The 20,048-nt window shown below is 39.7% G+C and overlaps 1 protein-coding gene across 1 annotated transcript; it reads right to left on the bottom strand.

Moving 5' to 3' along the window:
• Positions 1-529: 529 nt before the first annotated feature.
• On the bottom strand, positions 530-18,387 carry LOC101291497. The gene is made up of 15 exons (XM_004292417.1): positions 18,164-18,387; positions 12,908-17,864; positions 12,627-12,818; positions 11,857-11,971; positions 10,542-11,598; positions 9,319-9,766; positions 8,663-8,716; positions 5,717-8,570; positions 5,508-5,621; positions 5,179-5,309; positions 4,574-4,666; positions 3,874-4,143; positions 3,130-3,781; positions 2,011-2,086; positions 530-1,929 (listed from the first exon to the last, which is right to left on the bottom strand). The coding sequence occupies exons 1-15, from the start codon at positions 18,385-18,387 to the stop codon at positions 1,830-1,832; spliced, it is 11,337 nt and encodes a 3,778-aa protein (XP_004292465.1). The 3' UTR covers positions 530-1,829.
• Positions 18,388-20,048: the final 1,661 nt, after the last annotated feature.

Here is a 20,048-nt window from a genome sequence, read left to right as displayed (position 1 = left end):
GGTTTGATCCTTCTGGCTCTGCCCCTTGGACTCGTTACTCCATATATCCACCAGCGCAGACATGACTAGAAATCTTCAACAAAGATAGAGAAATCTTCAACTTCAAGTACTAAAATTAGAGTGGGATATTGCTCTGAAACTTGGATTGTTTTGAAGAGAGGAAGGTAAGAGCTAATGGACTAGGTATTGTCTATATTTTTATACCGAGCATGCACACAGTACTGGCACACCTGAAGAACAAATACCTGTTGGCTTTGATAGAAACAAGCAGCCACATTTGGTCGGTTCCATGAGTCGGGGTCTAGTTTTATTTCTTATCCAAAGTTTAGAGAGTTCAAAACCACAGCAAGCATGTGGTATTACCATTTTCTAAGGATGAGTGAATACAAAACAGTGGGCGTTAGTCATTACCAAGATAGTCGAAGACTAATTAAAGCGACTAGATAAAAATTCCTTTACAATAAGAGTTTGATTTACCAATTTACCTAGGACACACTTCGGACTAAATTATCACTTGTAATGAATTGGGCAAATCTTTTCTTATACATTCATCCATTATTCATTTTGAAGTTTGAACTTGTGTAGAATAAGGACTATAGAAAACAGTAAATACGTATTGGAGAAGAGAAACATAAACTAGTCTAAATTGTTTACGTATCAAGTAGCTTATGAGCATCTGAAATCAGCTGAAATCCGTTAACTAGTAAGTAAAGGCCATAACGGAGAACTGAATACCCAAGATCTGGCTCAGATTTTATCACAGAACCTTATTTAGCAATTGATCTCTCTTTGATAAGAATGCTACATTATTGACTTATTATCGCAGACTAAAACGGAAAAGATGTTGATCGACCTCTCCTGGCTAGTATCAAACAAAGAGATTCTCAGACCGAAAAGGAAGATGTAAGACCTGGTCGACAGATGCCATTGACGAAATTAAAAATTCATATATCGTGGATGTTTGATACTTATGAGATCCCTGCATGCAAGGTAAGATCCTCATCCTTCTAAACCAAATGCAACCTACTGATTGCCTAGAAAATGAGGAAGACATCCTCATATCAGTAATTGCCAAAAGAACTGGACAACCTGGCTAAAGATGTAATAGCAATGAACACTAGGAGCAATGCCGGAAAATGCAAGATAGTTGAAGAGGAAAGAGTATATACGAACTCACATTGTTGGTAAACTCGTGATACTGACTCACTCCTTGTTGGCAGTGGCAATGCTCCCCGTGATATTGAAAATTTACCAGACAAACTGGGTTACACCAGGCTAGCTTGCTGCTAAAACCTGAAATCTTCTTCAAAGTGCTTCATATCGCATTCTCCTGCCAGCGTGCCAAAATGGTGTCTGTGAAGTTGTTCCATCTTTATAGGGCAATAAAACAGGGACGGCAGGCAGCTTAGCAACCACCACATACGAATTAACACAACTTCCAACAAGACTGCTTCATGCGACAAGCATAATCTCACCCAAGGCACCACAATTTAGAGAAAGATACCACTTTGAAATATTTCAAGTTATCCTTCACCAAAGACACAGCTGGCCATTGTAGAAAGGGCAAGGTCTAATGAACCAGATATCATCAATAACTGCAGCTATTAGACATTAATGGCCAATTTCTTATGAAATAATCACCATTGCTCATTTAATTGATCAGGAGATATAAAGCTGAAAGAGATGGGATTACTGAAGCAATTAATGCCTTGCCAGGTGTGAGAGCCTCCATTCTCGATTTTCTGATTTCGCACGGCCAAAATGAATTAACCAATCCCCATTCTCGATTAATCCACCGTGTACATATAGAAGGCAGAAGCTTCACAAGTTTAAATCCATGGTGTCCAACCTTCATACATGTTGCAAAGATTGTCTACACTAGTGGCTTGCTTAAGCAGATAGTCCACTTGTTCGGAGATACCAATTTCTCTGAGAATAAACAAACGTCCATAGTCATAGCAATTATTACTAGCAATATGACATAATAAGATCTCCAGAAGAAGCAGTTACCTGTTGTCAGATATATCTCGACCATCTAGTTTCATCTCAACTCGTCTTAAGACTGACATTGCATAAGGGTTTTTACCTAGTGAAAAGACCAAAATTTACATAGATAAGGTATAGCAAGACAGACTAAGAGCAATTACGGATCTCCATAGTTTATAAGTTAACACAGAATATATACTTAATTCCAAAAATTTTGAGTATATTCATCATGATCCAGTAAAAGAGAACTAGCTTTTCCCACATCTCTGTTTTCTATTTCTCAGAAGAGAACTTTTTTTTCTCTGTATACGTACACAACTAATTTTACCTGCTATGTAAAATTTACTTTTCAAAAAGTTTTCACAACTAATTTCATCTCCTGGGAGATGGAATCATGGATTCCGCAACAACATGGAGGGAAGAACAAAATGTAAGCAAAGACATGTTGGACAAGGAAAGTTAGCCATCATATACAAAGAAATCCTTCTTGCACCCTTTGTTCAATTATTTCCCCTTCTACCCCTTGAATAGCTAATTGCACTGGAACATTGGAATCATATTTGCCCCTTATCATGCCGCTTAAGGTTCTTGAAACCAGACAATAGAAATAACTATCATCTGTCTTCTTCCTACTCAACTCATTGAAAGATATAGGGAACTGAAAGTTACACTGCTAATTTTACAATCCACACTCCCACTTTCCTCTTTTGGTAATTTAAATCTTGTCTTTAGTGACATGTGTTTTGTCTTTTTGTGAAAACTTTACCCAAAAAAGAAAGGCGGGAGTGTGGATTGTAAAATAGGGAGTGAAAATTTCACCTCCCTTTTTTTAATCTTGTAATATGCTTATTAAGTTAGCACTTGATTCCATCCAATACTACCTAACCATCTTTTTGACTCAATTAACCATTAATTTGTGTTGCACACACACACACACACACACACACACACACACACACACACACACACATATATATATATATAAGATAAACAAAATAATAACTAAAAAAGTATGAAAACTAGTACCAAGGGAGGCACTTTTGGTGAGCAAGGCTAGATAGAAACAGGTAATATACACACTAAAGAGGAAAAGAAAATTAAACACAGTGCAGGTAAAATATTTTATGGGATTAGCATGCTTACCCCTGCCCACTCGACTAGAAACATGTGTAACATCACGAGTTTCATCTTTAATTATAACCTTGTTTAGTGGGGGAATTTCATCTTTACCCCCAGACACCACCACCTCTCTATTCTCATTTGGATGACGTGAAGTATCAGGACAGACTCTGACAGGTTCATTACTTGGTAATGCCAGAGCCAATGGATATTCATTTGCATCACTAGGAGTAGGTGTTGACTTAAAAGAACCAATATGAATGTTATCTGCTTCTGTATACTTTGATCTGTGTGGAGAATCCAACATTTCTTGGCTATCAGCTGGAGAGCAAGGGGTGGTAGTTTGAAAATCTATAGCACCTCTGCTATTAGTTCCATGCAAAAGTTGTTGCTTTATATCTTCTTGATCATTGCAGCTACCTGGAAGACTCATTTCAGTAGAGGTAATGCCAGAATCTGTACTACTACTGCAGATACTATCTGGTGGGGATAACCATCCTTTGTCTTCCAAAGGAAGTCCAACGCCACCAAAATCATTGGTGCTCTCACCATTTGACATGGAGAGGTTCTCTCTCTCCTTGTCATCAAACCCAGCAGCATCAGCAGCGAGATCTGGCCTTGACACATCAGTTACTGGCGATTCTACTTCCTGGCTTTCCCCTAGTCCTTCAAGAGCCTATAAGAGATAAAAGAAAAAAAAGCGAGTTTGGTTTTAACTAAACATGCTGTTCCACATGAGGTCAATAGATTAGATAATTTATGACATACTTTATGAAGATTCCCAGCATGGAGACTTGCAGTTCGTGCAAGCCTGGTCAACATAGAATAGAGCCCCTTCACAGATGAAGTAAGTGAGGGCAACAAGGGATCTAAGGTCTGGCAAGCCTCCCTGATTTTTAAAGAATAGGACTGGTAAATGGCTTGGCCATGAATCGGAGATATTTCCATCTTGGTGTCTCTTTCCCTACACATTGCATCAGTCATAGCAGCTACATCTTTGGACAATACTGTTTCCAGTGGAAGAAGAATTGCATTTGCCTGCCCAAGATGTAAACAAACAACTTATATGGTGGTTATCATGGTTGGTAAAGTATGGGACATATATAATACAAGAAACATACCATGTGTATTATCAAACACAGTCATTTAATAGTTCACTGAAAAGTTCAGGAAAGCATTCTTAATTAATTAACTAACTAGTTTTTAAATTTTTAAAATTAATTTAATATTTTCGTTAAATGATGTGTAAAATGCAAAAAAAAAAAAAAAAAAATTACAGAAGTACTTTTTTCAAAAATATAGCGGCATGTGTTATCTGACAAAGGTAGTAAATCATACTATGTGGTAACATTTATCATCCTGAACACAAGCAACAAATAAAACTACAATCACAAAGACCAAAGACAAACTAACAAACAAACACAAAAGGACAAAGATGTTAAAACATTGAATATGCGACATGGGAAACCTTTGAAAGGTCTTCCACAAGAGAACGGTGAACTGCAGCAGCTTCCCTTCCTAGACTGTGTACATCATGTAGATCTTCAGTTATTGCAAGGACCTGTGAATGTAAAAGTATTAGCCATATAAGACATTATCCCTCAAACAAGAGGGTTGATAAATGCAAAAGGAAATTAGGTCAACCTGGATAGCAGCACCCTTAAGAAATCATAATTGCAGGAAATAACAAAGGACAACGATTAACTTGATAGAGGGCCTCATACCCAGTAACCCAGAGAAGCAACCTATTAATCACCTTTGTATCTTAGGGAGAAATAAATATGCTAAAAGAAACAACATTCATATAATTACTATTGTTATTTTATGATCCCGAAAACCCGTTTAGCAGTCCAGGGGTTGAAATTGAGGTCTGCCAAACCCTACAAATCCTTATGAGACAAGAAACCCTAGCAATTAGCAAAATAGGTACCATGGGGAGGTCCAAACCTAAGATCACATGGGTAAAAGAAACATAGAACAGTTGTTCATGATGCGTATATTAGAACAAGTACCAATTCAGTCGTATAAATATTGAATAATAAACCTTCAGAGAAGATAACTTGTAATCTATACCTCTTCAAGCATGAATCCGCATTCAGAAGTCAAAGCAGAATGACGATTTGAAACACCAGCATATCCCATTAGCGCAACACTGGCTTCACATGCACAATCCCTCATTGCAAGAACCGTGCTTTGTAAATCACCTGTCGAGTACAAAACCAGCATATCAGATGATCTATAAATAAACAATACTGATGATTTTGTGTCTGTATGTCTGCCTGTCTGTCTGTCAATGTAAACATGAGAATAATATCGTAATGTATTCATTTATTTTCATGAGAAATATTTACTACAATGTACGTGGAAGATATATTTAGCATGTGTAAAAGAAAAGGCATGACCTGAAGCTGACTTTGCTTTCAGTGATGCAATACTAAGTTCATTGGTTGCAGAAGACAATCCACTAGAAGCAGTTTCCATTGTGCTTTGTGCAAGCTTCCATTCGTGTTCAGCGCCTAATACATGAAACAAGAGTTTACACTTTCACAACTCGTATTGACATCATATACACCAAAAATAAATGAATTACTAATCAATTTTTGAAACTCACGAGCAAAAGACTGGTAAGTGATGTCCAATCTTTTCAGTGCATTCAAGTAACCTTGCTGCCACATTCTGCCATCACCACCAGTCCTGGCTGGGTAGATCTCTCCTGGAGACCGGAAAAGGCCATCTCGTGATGCCTCAAACTCCAATATAGACATACATATTTTTATAATATCCGATGCCTTTTCTCTAGACTGCCATAGTAGTTGTCGCCGCCTTGTGAGATGGTCATGAAATTCAGGAGGAATTCCAGAAGTCTTGCTTGAACCATTTCCAGCTGCACTGGAATTTGGGCCACCACAGGCCCACCCCATTGCCCTCTCAAGCTGGCCTTCAGCTGTAAGCGAACTTCGTTCACAAGCTTGGAGTGACTCTATAGACCTGGCTATCTTTGACACAGAAGACTGTAAACTTTCCAGCATATTAGGTCTGCTTAGGTTCAAGACGATAGGATGTAAGCTATCATCACCACCAAGAAATTTCTGAAATTTGACCCTGCTACTGTATGAAGGAACCAAGGTAGCATCATGCATCCATTCCATCTGAGCAATCTCCAGGCCAGTCTTGCAAAGAGCTTCTCTGAGTTCATTCACTTGCCTTTTCATTCCAGATACAGCTACCCTAGCTGCTCTGGCAGTTTCATGTGCATTGCAGAATTCCTCAAGCATAAGTTGAACTTTTTCCAGGGCCCCAACCTCGTTCATCACATGATTAAGAGCAACCTCCTTTCCACCCTCAGTCAGTTGCTTCAGACACTCGATTTCTTTATCTAAGCTAGCCAATAAACTAGGACCAACTCGTTCTTTCAGGTATCTACGAAGATGTTCTTGAAGTTGCATTTCAAGCTTTCTCTTAACAACATTGAAGAGCTGGTCAAACGCTAAAGTTTGATCCATATACGAAGCTACATCATTCATACATGAATCAAGAAAAGAATCAATGACACCGATTTTCCAAACAAAGAAAGAATGAAGATTCAATAAGCTTCCAAGCTTCCAAACATATTCAGATACTGGATACCCTGAAGTCACCAAATCTATTAACTTAGGAACCTCATTTGAGTGCGAAGTATAAGAACCTCCAACTGATGACAATACTTTATCAATTGCCTCCAACTCAGAAAAGGGCTTAACAAGCAGGGCAAGTAGCACCTTGCTTTTTGAGGCATGCAGCTCTCTTTCATCTATGACACCAACTAGAGACTGAAAATGGTGAGCAGAAGTAGTCAGGGCATTCTTTATATCAGCTTCTCTTTTTATAAGGGCAGAAGTGCGTAAATCTCTCTGGTTCCAAGTTTGATGGAGTTGGTCTAGCTGTGCCCTACAAGCTTCTTCTTGGGAAGCAAGCTCCTCTGCCTCTTCCCATGAGAGATGATCCCTACCTTTCATAGCAGCGTCTTCAAGAGACAACTGCTGCTCAGTAATGAGGCCAACCTTAACAAAGTAGTTCTGTTCCAGTTCAACTAAAGATGCCCTCTCCATCTCTACCTCAATAAATTGCTCTAACACCGTATCAATTGAACCCCGAATTTGTGAGATGAATCCAAACGCATCCATGACTTCTGGATTCAGTGAAATCGCACATCTTATTACATCTGGAAGAACAGCTTCAGTCATTTGCCCAATCAAGCTCTTGAACGAAAGTAAAATGGTTTTAAAAATGGCTGCCCAATTTCTATCAGAACCATAGCCTGGATGGCCTTTCTCTGTGTCACCAGTAAAAGTATCTCTACCAATCAGTTGCTGTAACTCATTAACAAACCCTGCTAAAAGTATACACTTCTCTACTTGCTCTTCAAATCCAGAGAAAATAGTTTCAAATTCATAATGAATCTGATTGGTAGCAGTTCTTCGCTCAGTTGAGTCGCTCAATATGTTGAGCACCTTAAGCTTAACCTCATTATACAGATAACCAGCAGCTGTATTTAAAACAAATAGGACTTTTTCCCTTTTCTCATTCAGCTCCCCTTGCAATCTAGCATCATATTTTGATTGCCCAAATTGGATGGAAGAAGTAGCATCTTCAATCTTCGCAATACCAGCGGATTGCATGTATCTCATAAAAGCGGACAAAAGTCGATCCTTTGCCTGTGATTCAGTCTCCGAGCCAATAGAGTGCACTAGCTCAGTACACTCCTGTTCCAGCTTCTCTATCTCTAGGGAGTACTTCTCCACTTTACGGCACAGATCATCGTGACTGTGTTTGACAGAATCAAAATTGTCCCCATGCACTTTGGAAATAAGCTCAGAACCCTGTCTTCTAGCAAGAGAGAGTATATCAGAGGAAAGAGTCCCAAGAGATAGCTGCAAAATCTGTGACCAACCATGAACTGCACTTGTTGTAATATAATTTAATGGCAAAATTCTTTGCAAAGCCAAAGAATATACTTCAAGAGCAGCTGTGGCAGAAGAAAGTCCATCATCTAATTCGGATACTAGCTGAGCAACCTCCCTATCTATATCATAGCACTGTGCTTGTGTAGGCTCAGGAACAATAGTCAGTGGAACCCCAGCCACCAGAACCGCAGATGTTAGAGACAAATTTTCTTGCATACTACTAAGCTTTAAGAAGGCATTTATTTCTTTAAGTAAATTGCAGCGTAAAGCATCAAGGATTCTTCCATGTTGTTCCATCCAGGTTGCTGCCTCTTGAGATTTCTCAGCAACCAAGGCCTTCGCTTGTGCAAATTCTCGAGCCTGAACTTCAAACAAGGCACGAGTTTTCTCTGAATTGCTTGTTGCATCGGAAACAATCGACTTCGCAGCTGTCTCTTGCAAAATTAGGTCAGATCTCTCTTGATCAGCTCGATAAAAGAGTGTAGATGCGAGCTCATATTGGCTTAGAACATCGGCAAACCTCTGATAAAGCATTTCCGAGAAGTCAAAAAAAAAAAATTTAGCAGAACAGAAAGCAAGTAAAATCCCCCCAATCCCCATATCAAGAACCATACCTCAAGAGCAGATTCAACAGCTGGTAGAGTAGACAGTAAAAGATCATGATGTTCCTGGTCACAATTAAAGGACACAATATACATCAATGACATAACCAAACAAGTTCCACAGCTATGCATATAATAAATGCACTTTAACCCAAGGACTGGTGTTACGGACAGAGAGACTAAAAACAAATAAATTTGTCCGATTGTGAAATAGAGTGGCAAGAAAAGACTAGAACTTCTATAGATTTTCTGATATAAGATCAAAGAAATACAAACGGTCACATATGAATATTATTGAACCAAGTTCAAATTCTAGGTAGGGTCAAAATGGGTTTCCAGCTATCCCTGAATCCTAAGCCATCAGGGTTTTAAAATACACACACACACACACACACACACACACACACACACACTCAGTATATGAAAAGTCAATGCTGAGTTCGAGACCCAGGCAGAGAAATCCTAAGTTCGAATACCCCTATAGAATTTTTGTTTCATAGAGTTTGTGAAAAGATGATAGACCTACATGTGACGGGAGTATCATGAGTATAAAAGAAACTATGCAACCTGCTTATAATTGTAAAATTAGTGGTAAACCAACAAACATTATCAGAAGTAAGACCATATCGGAGGCAAATAGAAGCTTTACTCTTAGAATGAATACACACCTGTAATGGGACGCGAATTTCCTGCACACGAGATGCAAATAAACTCAGACTGACAGCCAACTCCATGCCCTTCCTTTCTTCACCGCCAATTGCAGCGTCATCATGAAAATCTCCCCGTGTCCATTCCACAAGAGGGTCCCAAACAAACACTTCCAGTAACATCAAAATTACGTCTTTGTTCTTCCTCAAAACACCAATGACTGATTCACAGTTTGACCTAAAGGTACCTTCTATTCCAGTCATTCCTAATGCTGCTTCAATGGTTTGTGTAAGGCGGAAGGGTACAATTTCTGGAATTTTTAATCTTTGACCTTTATCAAAACAAACATTGTAATCAATATGTACCATATCACCACTACAAAAATCCATGAGGATATTATCCAAGTGTCTATCCCCAAGACCAAGAATGTGGCCCACCATGCCCATGGCAGCAACACTTCCAGAAAACCTACAATGTAAAGTGTACATGTAACATTAATTGGTTCACAACTTTTTGCATACCTTACCGCTACAGGAGTGTAAATTCCCCAAAAAGTACATAAATAAATAAAAAAATTAAATATGAAACAAATAATTGAATATGACAACAGATTACAAAGAAAATTACATCACCTACTAAAATATATAAAAATGGAAAAGGAAAATGATAATGAAACTGAAAATCGATTATCAATCTCATGGTATTTTAGCTAAACATTCAATTTGAGTAACTAATTCAAAACCACAAAATATAACTTGAACTCAGTGTTAAGTAAACACAATATTGGTGATCAATACGAGGTCCATTTTTCTTTTTATAGTTTTCCCAACAACTGGAAATTATCTCAAACCATAGCTACGAACATGTTTAATATGAGAGAATCCACATAAATCATCAACTGCTCATGACTTGCGAGAGATGCTACTCAAAGATACTCAAAGATTGTGCACTCCATCAATGATCATATGACTGACTCATAATTCCACTATACAATTAAATTTATACAAGAGAGAAGATGAGACCATGTACAATACTTGTTTGTTAGTAAAACGACAGTTCAACACTTTAACATATAAGACGACTATAATTTAAAGCATGATGCTCAAAGAACAACCGGAAGTTCCTATGGCAATGCATGTGATAGATGTGAAGCAGGCTCTTATGCTTTGCTAACTATATATACTAATGCAATGGGGTTATTAGCTAAACAAACATTGAACAATTTCTTGGGATTTGTAATTACCTTTTCTGTTTCAAGCTGAAGGATTTGAATCCTTCACTAGCACACCAGAGTTCTTGATAGAGAAGCTGTCTAGGAGTCTCCTTCATAAGATCCATAAGAACTTTACGCTTCACCTCATGAGGCCAGTCTCTTCGTGAAATTACTCTCCTTATACCTTTCTCTTTGAGTGCTGGTATGATTTTACCATAGAACATATCACTAGGTCGGGGAACAACTGGAGGAACAGAGCCTTTTATATTGCCACCACCTACTGCTGAGAGCTGCGCTAGTTGGATGCGGTTTTGCCAAGACTTAAAGACACTGTATATACTAATTACATTACCCACCCACTGGATAAGACCAGCCCGACCACTAATTGGAGTCACAGAATAATAGCGAACACCAAGAAAGTGACTATGAGTTGCCACTGAGGAATGCAGGAAACCGTTGATAGCTTGCAAGAGTTGCATGATTCTGGCATCAAGACGGAGATCTTCCCTGCCTTTCAAAAGATACATGTACTTTTGGCCATCAGAACCAAGAATGACAAGTTTCTTAGGCTTAGTCTTGGTTGATATGATAGCCACGTCGTCAGAGAAAGAAGCAATGGTAACAATTCCTTGGAGGTTAGCACTTAGACCTCTGTCAGATTCAGAGACTGTATCTTGCTTTTCAAGACCAGGCATTGGAACATCAGATGATGATAGTAGAGCCAATTGTGGTGCAACTTCGCTTAAACAAATTGACGACTTCCTTTGATAAGATGCTAAGGAGGCAGCAATGGTATCAAATGGACGCCATGCATCTCCAAGTGCTGTAGCAGATGCCGGAGGTGTCTTGAAGGCTATGATGGCTGATTTCAACCTATCTTTATACTCCTCATGGAACCATACCTCATGAGGTGTTTCAGGTTTCCGAGATGTGGAAGATAGACGACGTTCCAAGGCCACAACAATAGGAGCCATCATAGCTGAGTATTTCGCAGCATTTATCTTGTTCTTCTCACTCTGGCTAAGAGTAATATTTTCTGCAATTCGTGCAGCTTCTTCCTTCAGTACATTTATGCGCCTGGTCACATCTGAAAGCAAATTGATGCCAAAAAAAATTAGATAGGGTGCAAAGATGGTCTTGTCTGGTAAACTGAGGAATTAGAACCCAACATGCATGTAGGCAGCTCATTTATGATTAAGGCCTACACATTAGTCTTATGATATATAACTTCATATACAAATTACATGAGATTGACAAGAGAAGATTCACCTTCTCAGAATTCATACATTATCCAAAAAAAAAAGATATTGCAAACAAAGCCTCATATACTTGAGGTAAAACATACCTGTGTGAAGATCTTGGAGTGTGCTGAGCCATAGCTCCTCCCAAAGAACAGTAACATTCCCTAGCTCATTTATCACCAGCTGCACATCCTGAATCAATCTAGGGTATAGTTCACTCTGCATGTAACATGATTATGCTTAAAAACATCATACATATTCAAGCAGGATATGATTTGAAATCTGAGAGAATATAATTCAGCACAATTAATATGATTTGCAATATATAACTCGCATATCTTTTTTAAAAAGAACATCCATAATATGACTGGAACATTTAACACATGCAGACGCATTAGAATATAGTACTTACTATTTTGTTATTTACTCAGAAGATATCATGTGCCTACGTTGTTCCTATTGATGACCTTGTCCTCAAAATTTCAGATTTAATGTGAGCTAGCCCCTTGACATGAGCTACGCGCATGCAAATTGCCATTCTTTTAACAATTTGTTGTTGAGAAAAAAATCTCCTTTTTCTTCGTTTTCTTTTACGTGCGTCAAGATCAAAGAGTTTTCAAAAAGTGAATCAAAAACTAAAACCTAGTTAATCAATAAAAAAGAAACTTTTTTGAAGACATACTTATTCATGGACCTACATGCCATGTCAGAGGAATTCTTTTCATATGTATTGTTAATAAAATTTTATTAGTGCTGCCTTTCAATATTTATTTAACAAAAGGCACTCTTGGATTTTGATTGCTTACCAAAACCCACATTATATACATACACATATAATTTTATATTAAAAAATAAATCATGAAAGGTATTTCTTTACCAAACAACCAAGTATGTGTTCGAGCTCCTCAGAAGGCTTCTCTTCATAAGCATTCACATCAACCAATGTCGGGTACACTATGGACCAAGGAGATTGTTTCGCCAGCATCATCAATAAGCCCTCCAACTGCTTGCGCACCACTTGCTCAGGATGAGAACTTAACCGAGCAAACAATTGGGGGGTAACCTCCTAGAAGTGAAGATTGTAATTAGAGAGAGAGAGAGATCAAATCATATCATACTAATACGATGGAAACAAACCAAGGAATATCAACTTACCTGCCACGGTGATAAAGGAACTGTTGAAAGAGCAGGTTCAAGTGTATCTTTCAACTCAGCTCCATAATTGAGAAGAATATGCAAGACATACAATGTGGCCCTCAGAGTGTAGCTGCCACTTTTTTGTTTCAAAGGTTCAGGACCAGAGTCAACCAAACCACTATGGCAAATTTTGGCAGAGGAATATGAAAGATACTGTATAAATCCTTGAGCTGCATGGCCAAAGAGGGACACTCTCCTCCTCCTCAAACACCACCACAGGGCTACTAACTCATTGACCATGGAAAATATGTCGGTTTCATTTAAGCCAATATTGGCTTGAAGGAAGCAGGTCTTCAACTGAGAAGCAACAGCAGCAGAAAGGCAATCTTCACTTGAGTCTTCGACACCAGGGGCCCCAGAAACAGTTTCAATAATATTCACTACTTGCAGCATCAATGCCATCACAGTGTTGTCATTCCTTGATGCAGCAGAATCAACTTCCTGTTCAGCAGGGAAACCCGCATCATCCTTGTTTTGGAAGATCTGGGAAATCAAATTTTTCACTTTTATGATCTCATCTTCAGTTAGCTTGAATCTCTCAGGTAGAACTTCATGAACAAGGGAAGGGGAAAATGAGCATGAGCGAAGAGTGTTGTCATCTGGGGTTAAAAGAGATTGTTTGGCTTGACTGAAACACCAAGAGGCATAAGAAATCCAGGATTTTCCCATAGTAGGGCATAGATGAGTAGACAACTTTGTAGCTGTACCAACAAGTTCCTCAACAATAGGACCCAGAGGTGGTTTAGAGATTGAGATCTCCTCGAGAAATGTGGGTCCACCTCTGCTTGGAGATGAGGAATTAGCCATATCAAAATCTGATCGCATCTTAACAATAATTTCAGTTAGCCTCGAATCTGTGTACTTCTTTTTAAGCCAGTTTGAGAGTTTCAAGCATGCCTTGGCTTTTAAAGTACTATTGTCAGCATCAAATTCCGCAGAAGGTGAAGAAATCATGATAGGACTTACAAAAGACCATAGGTTGGTCAAAGCATCCTCCAAGTTGTTTTCAACATGCATTAACAAGATACCCTCATATAGCAGATTCGAGATGAGGAAATCCTGGTGTCTTTCCCCAGAGCTGCTCAATAGGTGATCTTTGAGATAGCTGTTTAAACGATTTGCCAATAGTAAGTTTCGCCGTTTGCGGGCCAAACTTAACAAGTTCATACAGAGCTTTAGAGTAGCAGGAGAAACAGGAGAAATGGTTCGATAAACTCGAAGAACTTTTAACCAAGGGGCACAGTCTTGATGAACTCTGCCTATATCGGGCTGCATGAAGTGGACATATGAACTTAATACAGATTGAAGTTGTCTGGGTTTATCTTGGCTACCTTTAATCTTGTAAAATTCCTCAAATGCAAAGATGCAGTGCAACTGAGTAGCATATACAGCTGCCTCATCTAACCCATCCAGCGGCAGAACAGACAATGTTTCCTCCAGCATCAATCTGGCCTTCTCTAACTCATGTGGCACCTTATCTACCTTTTGATCATTCTGAAAAAGCATTGCTTGTAAGAGCATCTGCTCACTTCTTTGCAAGGCCAATTTGGGATCAATTGCGAGCTCACTGCTACTTTTAGGTGTCAAACCAAGGCATCCCCATGCTGCCTGATATTCACCCTCATCATACTGTGCCAAGGCATGAATTGCATTAATCTCATTACCAGTTGTCGTTAGCGCACCACAATAACTCTTCCCAGCATGCTTGGCTCGAAGTGTTTGCAACTCCAGTAACCAGGATTCTAATGATTTCCAATCACAAACAGAAGTATAACACTCAATGATACGTGCAATGACAAATTGCACACCATCAGAACCCAAGGAACTCAGTGACTCCTCAGACTGTAGCAAGTGAGTGAAGTGAGCAGCAGCCTTTTCATATTGAGCTTTTGCCTGATATACAAGCCCAGTAATCCATGTAATGGGCCCACAGATCCTACTGTTACTGGACTGGTTTTCCTCTACAAGAAAGGGAGAAAACGTCAATGAAGCCCATTTTTCCAGACCAACTAAAGCCTCTGATTCATGAGTCTTACACAAAGCCAATGCCATGTGCCGTAAAACCCTCAATATGTCTGCAGAAAATCTACCCTTGATATTATGGAGGTGCTCGGTTACTTGTACCCTAGACTTGTCATTTAAAGCTGAAGTTACAAGATTCCTGAGCTCCTGTAAACGCAGCGCAGAGTAGTGAATTGTAGCATCATGGCATTGTAGAGCTAAACCAGCATTCATCATTGGCTCACATATACGAGAGAACCACTCCTCACATACTTTCTTGTTAGCTCTAAAAAATAAAGAACTTGACCGAGTAGCAGATGGTAAAACAGCAGACCCCTCATATGCGTTGTATACATTTTTCTTTAGAGCCTCAACAAAATCGAATAGTAACCTCATTGGTAGCAAATGAGCACCAGAAGACCCTATCATACTCAAGTTCCCATCAGTCTGCTCGCTATCATACTGTAATAGGTGTGCAACGTCCAAAAGCATTCGCTCTAATGCTGCAAAAGTCTGGGTTGGTCCACCTAGGTTGGTCCGAAGCCGTGTGGAAATACAATATCTAGCAGTTTCTTGGACAGCCCACCAAGCACCAGCCAGATTATTTACTGAGCAATGTTTTTCAAGAAAATCATCATCCACTTTGATGTCCAACCACACACCATTGGCAACATTTCCTGTTTCCTCGGGTTGACGTGCAACAAGGTCCTTTGAACTTCTGCAACTATGAATAAGCCGTTGGATCCAAGAAGAAAGAGGCACCTTCCATCTTTGGGATATGTAACTCAATATGGTCACTAATTGTTGTGAGTGAAGTTGCTGGGGGAGCTGCTTCAAGGAAAACACTTGCTTCCACTGCAGGTTAGAATTGTTGCCTACCGGAACAGCACCAGCCCTAGATGAAGGAGATGTCCCATAATCATGAAGGCCGCATGCATACAATGTAGTAGGCACAACTATAGCAAGCAGTCTAACAAAAGCACTTTTTATATCAATATCTGGATCACCGAGTTTTCCCAACACCATTTCAGCCATGCAATTAAAGTAAAAAGGATGTACAAGCCTTGCCTGCAGTAACAGCTCCAATACTATGGCAACATGTGACCTCACTTTTGGTTCCCTATCAGATGCAGCATCCAACATTGAGTAAAGCATATTACCAATTATCCTATCACTACCATACATTTCATAGAAATGAGTTTCTGTGTCTGATTTCTCATTAAAAGCAATAACATTCTGACAAAATCTTTGTACCCAATCCAGCGCAGTTACTTTAATTGCAAGAGGAGAAGAGACACGGAGAGCTTTCACAAAAAGCAGACTGTACTTTCTCAGATTCTCAACAACCACAACGAAATGTTCATTCGTCAAAGACTCACTATTAGGTAATTTACCAGAAGCAACAACTGATGATTTTCCACTACTCTGACATGACAAAGAGCAGGTACTGAAGAATTTAACCACTGTTAGCCTGTCAAACATCTTCAAAACATTGACTTGCAAATCAGCATATTCCAGAATAGGCAAGTCAAAGGGATTAAATTTCTCAATAATAAAGTTCACCAACTTTTCTGACCTCATAAGATACAGGGCTGCAATGTCTGGTTGGCCAATCAAACTATAACTACTACCCCCACTGAAGATAACACATGACAAGAGAACCTTCAAATCAAATTTAATCAATGCAAATAATTCATGCTCTGAATATGTTTTAGAACATGAAAGAACCCCATTGTCATGGCCCAGGGTTTTCTCTAGCATCCCTCTTAATAACTCCAGCTCCTCTGTCAATGTAGTCAGTGCTTGTTCAACAACTTCATTATTCTCGTGTTGAAGCAAGAATATATAAGTGGCAGCCGAACTGCCTGTTACCAAGTGATTAGGATGCAAACGCAACTGAGAAATTGGAGAATCAAATTGCAGTATTTTCTGCACAGAAATTGGGAGAAGCCCAAACTTCTGCAAAGATAATAATTGGAGATTAGTTTTTAAAACTCCATGAACTTGGAAGGAGGTAATGCTTCCAGTTCCCACTGGTTGGTTACTATTGTCCACTTCCAAACTTTGAAATAAAATATCAACTGCAAGTGCATAAAAGGTGGAAAATCTCTCACAAAAAATTTCTGCCAGCAGAGTCAGACACTTCCATGAATTGCCAATCCATTCCAACCACCCAAATTTCCTTCCAACCATAGACAAACATCCCAACAACCGAGGAATAATTCTGTTAAGGGGTTCAGTGATTTGTTCAAGTAGATTCATTTCCAGCAACCCAGAGGCAGTGGACTGCAGTACTGTTGAAAAACATGATAGTAAGGCAAGCAACCTCCGGAACTGTTGTGGGGTTCCATGACTTACGTCCTGAATCAAAACATCCATGTCTCCTACAAATTTCGACAGCAATCCCAGAGAAAACTGCAAATTACCAACCCAGTGATTCTGAAACTGCAAGAAACTATCCATTATAATCCGTCTATCCGACTCAGCAAGGTCCGGCACCAATGCCCACCCAAGAAGCAGATCAACAATGTCAAGAAAATGAGGCTGGAAGTATCTAGAAAACTTCAACGAAATCAAAGTCAAAACGCCAAGAAGGTGGTGCAACAGACTCAAGGAGGTTCTCTCATCCTCAAGAAGAACCTGGCACGCTTTAAGAATCGGCAAAGCATATCTCTCGATCGCACCAACATCCCCAACATTAAGAAACTCCCTCAAGCCATCCAATGCCAACTCTGTGGTCCCATCTCCGGCACTAATATTGTTAAACAACGGCAGCGCCCAGCCAATGAACCGGTCAACCAAGCTCCCAAGCATAACATGATTCTGTCTCCCATTCGACGCTATCGGAATTGAGCAAATCACAGCACAAAGCGCACCATATGCCACCGCAGCCTCTTGCCTCACCCCATAACATCTACAAATCCAATTTCCACACAAACAAACATAAACAAAAACAATTCCCGCTAGATCACATAGCAACTCAAACATGTATACAATCATAAAAACACAAGACTTTCGCATGTTTCGAATCGAAAGCATAGCCATTTCAAAATCTGATCCCTAAACATACACTTAGGCATTATAATATTTTCAATTTCACAGTAAGCAAACAGTAGAAGCATCGCTAATTTAGGTTTAACAGATAACAAAGCAAGAATGAAACTGAGTAAACCCTAAGAGAGTGAAATTGAAGATGGCGAAGGGGGTTTTTACTTATCGGAGAGAAGCTGAGAGAAGCCCTGGGCGAGGAAGGAGGCGGAGTGAGTGACGAGGAGGGAGTTGGGAGGGTAGAGAACGGCGCGGTGGAGGTTGTTGACGGCGGCGAGTCGGGTGGAGTCATCGTCGTCGGGTTTTGAGGCGGAAGAGGAATCGTCCTTGGGAAGCGCGACGGAGAGAAGCGCGGCTAGCTGCTGCTGTTTGTGGTGGAGGCCTTGCATCACGCTCTTGTTGCTTTAGCATCTCTCATTCTCTCTCTGGGTTTTGCTTTGCTCTCTCTCTGGCTTCACTGCTTTGTCTTGTGCTTTCTGAGGGTGCTTTGTTTTCCGGCAAATACGAAATTCAAAGACCAAAAAGCGTTTTTACTGCACTGTTAGAAAGATACTTTTTACTGCCCACCAAAATGTCCAAAAGCGCAAGCTACCGGTTAAAATTTTTTTTTGTTTTTTTTGTTTTGTTTTTGAGGTGAAAAGGATTATTCTCACTGATCATAGATCATCACGAGTTCACGACCGAAACGGTAAACAAGAGGGTCAGAAAACCACTTAAGCCAACAAAGTTCAAAAACTTAATCCAAAAAGTACATCTAAGAAATGAAACAACAATCTCAAAAACTACATAAAAAAAAGTGGATAAGAAATAGTAGAAAACATAATAACCTTTCGTGCACCGACAACAAGTCAAAACTTCCTAATTAGAGGCCTCAGAATCCAATGGTACCTTTCATCGAAGTGGGAGAGAAGAAATGCTGCTAGGTCTTGTTATTGTAGTCCCGACAAAAACCTTTAGCTCCATTCAACCAGGCCCAACACTTGGTGAGAGTTTTGCAAGTGGACTAAAACCAAAGCCCATCCCACCTCCACACCCCTGAACCCTGCCAGACCTGATTGCATCAAACTCTAGAGTCGCCGGAGTTGTTGCCGCTGGCGATCTCCCCTGCCCGCCGTTTGGGCTGGCAACTGTTGTTGGGTAGAATAGTGAGGCTAGATTGGATTTTGAAGCTTGTGCTGGGTTGGAGATAGATGGACTTGGGGCGGCTGGGTTTTTCTGCTGGGCCCAAGTGGAGAAAGCTTGAGTGAAATGTAGGTGGGACAAATTGGGCTTGGATCTGAATATGGGGCCTTTCCTCTTTGATTGGCAGCAAGAACAAGAAGTCGCATCAGAGGAAACAATCTAACAAGCAACATCCACCGCCCAATTGGGATTACTTGCTTGCTCATCCTTGCCCTACAATTAAGGGCAATTAGAAAATGCAAGTCTTTTAGACTCGAGCCTATGATCCCATTATTTTGGTTATAGGCTCGTTTTGATAAACGAGCGAGAATATATCTAATGAGCGGTTATATCTTATGTGCTACTGTGATTTTCCCTCTCAACTTCTTGTCTATCCGGAATTGGTAGCAGAATAGTATATAATGGCTGTTCTAGCCCGATTTTAAATATATAAAATCCATTGATTTGCCTTGCAAAAAAGAAAAAGGTCCAAAAACCCGAGCTATATATTAGGAAAGGTTATTCAAAAATTCGATTATCTAGGGTGGAACTAGGAGCTGTATGCGTACCGTACCCATGCCCATGCGGAGACTTATTCCACACCACCAAGGAAGACTTGAAATTGGGGGAAGAGATTGCTCGCTACCTATATCACTGTCGTTTACAACATTGAAGACTGCATCATTAAGAAGCTTTTCAAGCCGTTCAAGCAACAATACGTCTATGTCGCTTGGGATTTCAAATTAAATTTTAATTATTACCAGTTTACCACACTCAGTTTTACGAGTATTGTGTTGTAATTACTGTTGTTAACTGCATTTATTTAAATAACATGTACAATGGGTTTTTAAGCTTACTAGAATGCTTTTTGTTGAGGAAGTAAAGAATG

This window comes from Fragaria vesca, linkage group LG2, assembly GCF_000184155.1.
Source record: "Fragaria vesca subsp. vesca linkage group LG2, FraVesHawaii_1.0, whole genome shotgun sequence".
NCBI classification, from domain to species: Eukaryota; Viridiplantae; Streptophyta; class Magnoliopsida; order Rosales; family Rosaceae; genus Fragaria; species Fragaria vesca.
Note: the sequence above shows the minus strand (reverse complement) of the source record. Positions and strands in the feature narration are given on the sequence as shown.

Excerpts from the sequence above, each read along its gene's own strand:
- LOC101291497 (XM_004292417.1), bottom strand. The coding sequence starts at position 18,387 with ATGCAAGGCCTCCACCACAAACAGCAGCAGCTAGCCGCGCTTCTCTCC. Across the intron at positions 11,599-11,856 it reads ACTCCAAGATCTTCACACAG|ATGTGACCAGGCGCATAAAT; the intron begins GTATGTTTTACC and ends ATTTGCTTTCAG. Across the intron at positions 2,087-3,129 it reads TTCTAGTCGAGTGGGCAGGG|GTAAAAACCCTTATGCAATG; the intron begins GTAAGCATGCTA and ends TCTTTTCACTAG.